The following is a 9,510-nucleotide window of genomic DNA, read 5'->3' as shown; positions in this document are numbered from 1 at the left end:
GCTTTGGAGAAGCTGTGCCCTCGTCTTGGCTCCATTGTGATGTCATTTTGCCCAGGAGTGACTTTGTAAATTAAGCATTGTCTTGCACTCTCAGAGCATAGATAGCATTATGTTGCTGGAAGAATCAACATCTCAGTGGGGACTCTCCATTAATTTTTCTCCTCTTTCCTTTAAAAGTTGGCTCCACCATCAATAATTTAGACCAAAGTGCCGCCACAAGGATGAAACAGAGGAAATAAAGTAGTGCTCTCCAGCAGATCCTCTGGAGGAAGCCTACAGACATCGATTTAAGAAATCTTGCTCATATGATATGCATTTTCATACTAATGCACATAAGCTAGAGGAGGGAAAACACACAAATGCTTTCTCTTCTCTCTGGCTCTTTGTGTTTCTGCCTTTCTTTCATTGAGAGAAAACAAAGAGCACCCCCCTCTTTTTCCTCCTCCTCCCTCAGAGCCTCTGCTGCTATCGTCATCTTGCAATTCAGGTGAAGTACGGCAATTTGATGGACACAGATACAGGGCAGCGCAAGAAAGGCCTCTGATTGAATTGCCACTTGCTGCCATTGCCGCTCTTCATTCCCAGTCTGCCCAACAAGGTGTAAGAGACACAGAGTGAGAGGGTCATCCATAAATGCAGGAGGGCTGAATCCCAGCCCTCGTTTGACAGGAGAGGTATTGTCTGGATCGAGGTCTGGATTGCGCTGCTGCTGTTTGTCCCCACTGTGAAGTGGCTCGAAACCTCGAGACCCAGAGCTTCAGCTCAAACATTTCTCTGTCCTTGTGGGCTCTTAAATGGTCTCTCGCTTTTATGGGCTGCAGAGGAATATCTCGAAAAGCACCTTCCATCTCTTGAAAGAGAGAAAGTGAGAGCTAATCATGTTGGACTCCCACATAATCACGAGTGCGCTTTTTCAGACATAATAAGAATGCACCGCGCTCTCAAACCTTCTGATTGTGCTCAAGAGGAAAATGAACCTTGAAAAATGAAGCAAACCTCCTCACTCTCCTCCTACTTGTTTCACTGTTTGAGATGTCTCTAGATTGCCCACATCAGACTATTCATTACATAGCTGCTGCCTGAAGGTGACTAAATCTTTTAAATTCATTTATCACATGCCTCACTTCCACCTCACTGAATCATTAGGTCTGACAAAGAGACTCATAGAGGAGATATCCATGCCTAAAACCAGCAAATGATGAAGTTCCACTCTGCAACTGTGTTGCTGTCTCACAGGTTTTTTTTCTATGTAACTGGCATTCATGTTCCAGTCAAGTAAACACTGTATATTTGTGTGGTGCTTTGGTTGACTTGGCAACACTGCCATCTCATGGTGATCAGAAAAAGAAAAAAAAACAACAGCACTATACTTTTCTGAAGCTTTATTAGGAAAGGTTTAGTAATTAAGCAAGACATGTTATCACCATCTTACTCTGCCATATTAATTTGATCCATATATTGTCTCCTGTCAAAGCCATCATCATTACCATCACTTTATTAAAAATGCATACGCACAACATAATGAAATCATATCACCCCAAGCTGTTGCTGATTAAAACAAATGCGTTGCACTGGAAAGCACAAAGCTGTACTGATTTGGCTTCAGCTATCTTGTTAAGTCTCTCATATATCAAAGATGATTGACAGTTTGCGCTAAACTTGCTGAACTGTTTTTTTCTTTCAGCAGAGAAACCTCCTCTGATTGAAACACCACTTTTTCGGAAAGGTTTTATCAAAGGGGGTTGCATTAATTCATCTCTGATCTTTTCATTTGGGATTTTTTCTCTTCTCTTGTGGTCTATTTCTAGTCACTGAACCTCCAGAGAGACAAGACTGTCTCTGAGCGGAGCTGAGATGCAAGGGATGGCAGATGGGTTCGACTTTTCTCTTGGTGTGTGAAAGCCATCCTCGCCCCCCGAGAGCTAAAGTCATGCCTCACGGCATTTTAAGCCTTTCTCTACCTGGACACCTCTCTGATCTTCCTCCCTCTCTGTGTCTGTATGACAGCTCTGCTCCTCTCCACCTGCTTCCTCCTCCTCCTCCTCCTTACCCCTCTGGGTTCGACACCGGAGCACCAAAGCAGCACACTTCTCTAACCCCGATTCCCCAACCGGCCGTTTGCACTGCACCACAAAGATTCTGTAAAGCTCCAAGAGGACAATGAGGATGTTTTTGCAGGTGAAGAAGATCATCAGCTGGTTGAGTACCTGCTCTTGGACCATAAGATAGAGCCGGTAAAGCAGAAACGGGCCATCTTGGAGTCCCACTGTGAGGAGCAAGCTCCACACTTCACTGGAGCAGCAGGAGGTGAATGGCGATGGAGCACCAGGACAGCAGGAGGGACTGCCCACACTCCTCTGTGGAGGCTCACCCTTTGGGGGTTGTGTCTGGGTCAGCACCAGAGGAAATTGCATGAGCGCCCAAGAGAAAAGGCCCAGGCCCATGATGACAACTGCACGGTTAGTCCTGACCTCAGGTTCCTTGAAGGTGTCAAAGATGTCCAGGATGTCAGCACCCAGTCCTACATAGACCATGAGGAGCTGAGAGAGCTGATCGCGGGACATATAACCCTTTGGCATCAGCCAGCGACCCAGAACCAATACTATGAGCATGGTCTGCTCCAGGCCTGCCACCCAGTTTTCTGGGTCCAGCTCCACGATGCCCTGTGTGAAGGAAACAGCACCACCTGGTTACATCAAAAGTGTTTGTCAAGTTAGACAACTTGACACAATGCTAGACAATTTTTCACAGTTTTTTGCTTTATGTAACTTTGGACAAAGATACTTGATTGTTGAGTCTCATTCCCAGGTAGGGGTGGCTTATCAGACAGTGGGCCCCTCGGCACAAATATGCAAAAGCCCCCTCCACCTCTCCTACATACACACAAAACACACACCTTATTATTGGTTAGCCTATTTTGTGTCATTGTTTTGCATCTTTCTATAGTTGCATTGCATCTTTTGGTGTTTTTGTGTCTCTGTGTAGTAGTTTTGTTTCTCTCAGAGGGGAATTTAGGTCTTTTCGGTCATTTTGTGTCCCTTTGCAGTTTATTTGCATATCTTTGTGGTCATTTTGAATCTTTTCCCAGTCAGAACTGTGGTAATCCAAGTGGCATTTTGTAAGTTAGGACCCTATGGGTGGGTATACTCACAAAAAAGGGCAAAACAACCACAAAGTGACACATAATGACTACAAAGAGATGCAACAAAGTCTGTGTTTCTTGTTCCTATAGTAGGTAGAGTGGTGGTGCCTTTTACATATATGTGCCCAGGTGCCCATTGTCTCATGATCCACCCATGTGGACTAGTGATTCAATTCGACTACAAACCCAAATCGTGGGGTATATGCCAACCTTGGGATGAGACTTAATAATCATCCATCCTTCCCCACAGTTACATGCAGCACCGTTAAATGTGTAATCAATGAAACGCATTGGCAGTCATCCATTCAGCAAGTCCTCTCCTCTCTGTTCTCAACATAATTCCGAAGACTTGTGAGCCAGCCTCTCATTGTGTCAGGGTTCACTGAGTTTATCCTGACAGCACCCCATGACATTTCCCAACGTTCCCGAAACACAGCGTCTTCAAGTTTCAAAAGCTGCCACCCAGCCTCAAGCACAGCCAAGGGGCAAAAAAGTTCCCAAATCCTACATGAAAGAAGCTGCACTAAAACCACCCCAGAAGGGGAGAGATCTGAGAGTTTTTCAAGCAGGAGCCTATCTGGACTTCATCTCAATGTGTCTATTACACATTTCCTGCAACTAATAGTTTATCCACCCCCTTGCTAGATTTAAATCTTATCTGATATCAGGTGTTGCTTTAATGTGGCTGTGTGGAGGGTGAGGCGGGGAGGGCAGTTTTGTGGTGGGAAGCCTACCGCTGTGATCGGGATGCCAGCCAGCAAATGAAGCTCAGGGCCGGAGGAATTGTTGACAGGCAGCTTGGACTGCAGCAGGCTCAGCTCCAGGAACCAAATGGACGGGATGACAGTGCTGAGGTAGAGGAAAACCATGGGGGAGAACCTAAAAGTGGACCGCCAAGGGAGAGTGAGGGTGGTGGAGAAAGGTGGGGGTGGGTTATTTTTAGTGACATGCTTTTTTTTCCAACACCCACTAAAGAAGAAAGAGTCCCCTTTTTTTCCCTAAAAGAAGCATCGAATTTCAGACAGGCAATTATTCTCATCATATATGCAAATCCCTCTTGACAGTGCAAAGCCTTCTCCACGAGGAGAGAACTTCAAAGTAAGACTCAGTGAGAAAGAGAGAGGCCTGAAGAAAGCTTGTGTCTGAGGATGTTCACCCCAAATGTGCCGGAGAGCTATAGCCCTTGAATGAGACGCAGCTTGATGTTGAATGAGGTGTGACACTAAATGCTCATATCCTTTGGAGACCCGCATAATAAAGGTTGGTGTCAGTTTATGTTTACTCAAGCCAAACATTTTTTTTTTCTTTCTTAAATCTAGCTGGTCAGAAACGACTTGAGCCAGCAGCAGACATTTTCTCCATGGCTGGATGGGAGTGACTGTGACAAAGACGTGATAGCAGGCTCAGAGCATCAGCTCACAGAAAGACAGAGCAATAACACCACTGAGGAATAGATTTGTTTTTGATAGACAGTGAAAGAGAGAACGAGCTGCAGAGGATAACAGAGAATTTAGAGGCAGAGAATATTACAGGCCGCACACACAAGCTGCTTCTCTCCACCCTGGGCAGATGGGTTGTAAAGTGTTTGCACAGTTACAAGTTCAGAAGTTATTTGCTCCCCACACAAAACAGGTTTACAAAGTCTGGCAACAACACCTCAATCCTCATGTTACCCCTTTAAAAAGAGCAAGAGCGGGTGGTTTGTACATGCTTATTCAGCTCCAAAACATGTGTTTGTTTGTTATAGCCGAAGCAGTTACATCAATGAGTTCATTTTTGTTGTTTAACCATTAATAGTGCACTCCAACAGTTCAGCACGTCAAGATAACTTTCTCCTTTACTGCTCAGTCTGTGAAAACAGTTGTATAATGTCCTTTGTGTCTCTAAAATAGCTTTGTAAAGCTGGAGAAATGACCCCTGATGATGTCATCAGGGTCAACTTGGCTTCATTTACCAGGCAGGAATGGTCTCATCAAAAGATACAATGGAGTTGCCTTATAGGGAATGTCGAATCGAGTATTTGTGAACTAGAAGCTTAAAGTCAAGACATCTCAGCCGTTACCAGTTTAATATTTAATCTTTCTTTTTAATTGCCTGTTGTGAGTTCCACAACTGAATATAAACTGCTGGAATACCCCTCGAGTACAGCTGCTCTGTAGCCTTGGTTCATTACAATGGATCAGAGTATTATGTGATTAATACTGTGGCGTCAACATCTGTAATTAAAGCATGCAGATTTCTAGTCATGTTAGCAGTGTGGCTCCAAGGTTATAATGTTGGTTTGTTGGTTGGGTATCAACTTTGGTCCAAAGTGAAATACCTCAACAACAATTGGATGCATTGTTGTGAAATTTTGCACAGGCATTTATAGAGCCCAGAGGATGAAGCCTTTGACTTTGGTGATCCTCCAGCTTTCTCTCTGATGCCACAAAAAGGACATGCTTTTAGACAGAAGCTATTAGCACTCAGGTGTTTGTAGCCAACAATGCTAGTTTCACACAGAGTGAAATAGCCAATGTGGCTGTTTACGCCGAGGTGTATATTCCTAGGCGTCCAAGCAATGTCAAAATATGACATTAACACGGTCAATTAAGCTATTCTGCTTCAGTTTATGTACACAGTGCGAAATCATCAGATTTATACATCTTAAAAACTGAAAATAATAAGTCACTTGACCCATTCATCCACCACATCTTACTCCTTCCAATGACTGTGTCTCTCTTTATAATATGTCATCTGACTTTCAGGCAGTTGGTTACATTTTGAGGGGGTTCTGATAAATTTACCGCTTACCACTTTACTATTGATGTCATAGGACATATGAAAATAGCTAGAACTAGCCCTAGCTATGACCTCTTTTCCCTAATCCAAACCACTTCCTGACCTTGACGTGTTAACATGACAAGTACTACACAATTAAGTGTCTCAGAGACAGTGGCACCCTCAAGGGGGGACAAGGTGCGGCCATTTGTGCAATACCTGCTAAACTAGTGACATCTCATTTTGTCAACATTTGAAGATAAGATAGTTAACATTATACCTGCTTAGCATTACGATGTTAGCATTGTCATTGTGAGCATGCTAGCATGCTGATTTTAGCATGTAGTTCAAAGTACCACGGTGCCAAAATACAGCCTCACAGAGTCATTAGCATGGCTGCAGAGAATGCGGTTTGAAATAAAGGTTCAATATGAGCCCCAAACTATTGTCTGATTCTGATATTAACATTGTTTGTGTTTTGCATGTGTGACCTAAATGTTACCATTTCCACTCTGCATTTCGGGTGCACTTCAAAGTGACAGCCATTTCCACACCCAGCAGAGCCACACCCATCAGCAGCAGCCAGTAGAGTGGCTCCTCTTTAACGGCCACCACACGCCATACTGTCACCACCCCGTGGACCGCAAACAGGAAACGACTCAGCAAAGCCAGCAGGATGTCCAGTAGACGACACATCGTGCACCACAGAAAACCTGTACAGAAGATAACCCTTTGTCTGAATACAAGTGCATCAGGAATGAGTCCTAGAACCTGGAAATGAGTTCGCATTTTAGCACTCCTGGTTCCCTCATCTAAAAGTCAGTAGTTTTTTTTAAATGGGTTTTTGGTTAGATGCCTGAAATAAGGTCTGTGGTTAACATGAGCTCAAGAGACTTTCACATTTTGTGTTTGATTGCCAACAAGTGGCTAAATGAGACTGCAGAATGTCATCACGCTGAACACGGCTTTACAGCTTCATTGTGATGGCAGTGTTGAAGTCATGCAACCATGGTTCCGTTCGTTTATAGCCTAACATTAGCTTTTTACTTCTGGTGATTGCATTTAGGCTTCAAAAATCCTAAAAGTGGTGTTCATTTGTGCTGAACAAAGTGTGTAAGTACCATAAATGTTTGTTTGCCACAGAGCTTATTTTCTTCAATGATCCAAAATCCAATCCTTTTTGAGAGGGAACCAGGGCTATCGAAAAATGTCATCCCCGTAGCACTCTATATGATTTATAAGATCCACTGTCACTTACTTTAAATAATGGAAATGTGCTTTTTTAAATTAAAATAAAAGCACTGTAAAGTGAGTTTAGGCAGATTTACAAGCCAATACCTCATTCCTTAATTTACTGTATAAAAGCCATTACTAGATTGTTTGGTGTTGTTTGATGCTGACTGAACCATTGATGTCTATGTACGATACTAGGGCATACAGTAATATTAAATGACTATGGGGAAAATCCATGTATGCCATATTTGATTTTCAACAGAACATTATTGCAAGATTGATGAAAGCTGAGGCTTACACTTTGACACAACTTTTGTTCACAATTTCTTAAAAGTTGAAACAATAGAAGGCCTTTATGTTCTTTTGAAACTAATATAATTTCACTGCAACAAACTAAATGCCCAGCATTAAAGGCTTTTGCAGACTAAGAAATAGATAGCACTTTGATTTGACTGCATTTTGTACTAAATTTAAGAAATAAACTCACACAGAAAAGTCAGCATCAGACAGCCAAAAACCAAACCAACCATAAAAAACACTTATGCAACCGCCTGCATCATTACACATCACACCCCCAGCTCATCTTTCATTATCAATAACTATTGCACGAAGTCAGTGTGCAAACAGTCCTCGCTGTCAATTAGTCAACTTAAGATAAAAGCATCTGAGCTTTGGGGGAATTCAAAGCAAGCTGTGATTAGTAAGCAAGAGAAACTGGTCTGCAGTCGGTGTGAAAGGACTCCAGGAGGCTTTGAATTTGCTTAAATCTGATCTCTATGGATCGTTGTGATGGCTTGACGACTTGAAAGTGGTTGACTGTTGGTTAAAATGAGTATCATATAACATGGTTGATTCCATCCAGGGATTTGTTTTATAAGTCATATCCCTCTCTGGTTTCCTGTTTGTATCGACACAGTCACCAGAGAGTTCGTTAAAGTGTTGTTACTGATGAGATAGGAAAGCATCAAACATGCATTTTAGATAACAAGACTTAACTATTTTCTCTTGATCTCAGCTATTTCTCCTCCGTTTGCACAGTGCTGTTTAATTCTTTGTACGTGATGCAGGGGTAATCGTAAACAAACATTATCATTTGGTCTATGGGGATATTTTGGTCGGAAAATAAATTAAATACGTTGTCAGTGAACATTTTGCTAATACTTTCGGGATCAACATTTTTGCCAGATATGTTCATTAATCAACTCATCGTGCTACAATAAAACACAATCCAGTTGACATCATGCTCCCTTCAAAACGTATCTGTTGATGCAAATTACGTGTATATTAAACATAATGTCCAGGAGACACGGTTGCCACCCACGGCAGGGTATTCATCAGATGTGGAGATACATGGCTTTCACTTGATAGTTATTAAATATAAGTGATTCATTAGTAAGGGGTTGCATGTTTTTACAGGAATCAATCAGGTTGTAAGTTGTCCAATAACACATTGGAGGGGTCTTGCTGATGAATTAGAGGGCTAAAAAATAATCAAGTGTTATGATGGAGGATGATAAACACCAGCCACATACGTTTAAAGTCTTAGTCAATGCTATTTTAGTGTAAGTAAATCCATTTGTTACAACTTAACCCTTTAAAACATGTACCCTCTTTTATGAAAGTGTTATATTTTTGACTGAAGGCCAATAAATAACTTCTCTGAGACTGTTTTTAACTTGTCTCTCTACAATAAAAACAGTCTCTGTGTCAAAAACAGAGTGTTTTGTGCTGTTATTGTGAATACTGATACGCCTTGAACAGAGTTCATGCAATATGTATGGTGCAAGTTGCATGCAGTACAAACTTACGGTATAAGCTGGACTCCTCGCTGAGATTGGTTGAGATCAGCTTCTTCAGTCTATTTCCCAAAGGTTCTTGGATGCTGTGCTGTACAAAATGGGAATACCAGAACGGTCACACACAGTGATCGCACTTGTATCTGTCCAATTTTGCCTTTTAAATGACAGCCACCTCCTGAAACCACTGGCTGTAGGCATGTCAGAGGTGTGTGTGTGTGTGTGTGTGTGTGTGTGTATGTGTGTTTTCAATGACCACCGTTCAAGTCCACTGGAGTAGAGTATCAGTAAGTGTGTTCCACAAGTGTACATATGTGTGTGTCTCCATTCCCATCGGTGCCATTGCAGGAGATAACGTTTCCTGCCCCCTGCGCCCACATCTTCATCGCCATCCGTCATGATGTCATCTCTCCTGGCCCAGAACAAAGTTATCTCCCTGGGAGAAACCGGCCTGCCGTGCTCCCTGTTCAGAGAGCACCCAGCCCTGCCCTGCTCCCACCCATGCCTGCTCTGCCTCTGCGCTACTTGCCCTGATAACGGCCTCGCTCCCTGGCCTCGGCACTCACAGAAACATGGAGC

At 42.8% G+C, this 9,510-nt stretch overlaps 1 protein-coding gene across 1 annotated transcript; it reads right to left on the bottom strand.

Annotated features, from left to right (window-relative positions):
* Positions 1-483: 483 nt before the first annotated feature.
* Positions 484-6,598, bottom strand: LOC125891561 (transmembrane protein 26). The gene is made up of 4 exons (XM_049580931.1): positions 6,405-6,598; positions 3,877-4,021; positions 2,098-2,663; positions 484-586 (listed from the first exon to the last, which is right to left on the bottom strand). Exons 1-4 carry the CDS (start codon positions 6,596-6,598, stop codon positions 484-486), a joined length of 1,008 nt encoding a protein of 335 aa, XP_049436888.1.
* Positions 6,599-9,510: the final 2,912 nt, after the last annotated feature.

This window comes from Epinephelus fuscoguttatus, linkage group LG7 (assembly GCF_011397635.1).
Source record: "Epinephelus fuscoguttatus linkage group LG7, E.fuscoguttatus.final_Chr_v1".
In the NCBI taxonomy this organism is placed as follows: Eukaryota; Metazoa; Chordata; class Actinopteri; order Perciformes; family Serranidae; genus Epinephelus; species Epinephelus fuscoguttatus.
The sequence above is the reverse complement of the archived record's forward strand: the minus strand, read 5'-3'. Positions and strand labels throughout refer to the sequence as shown.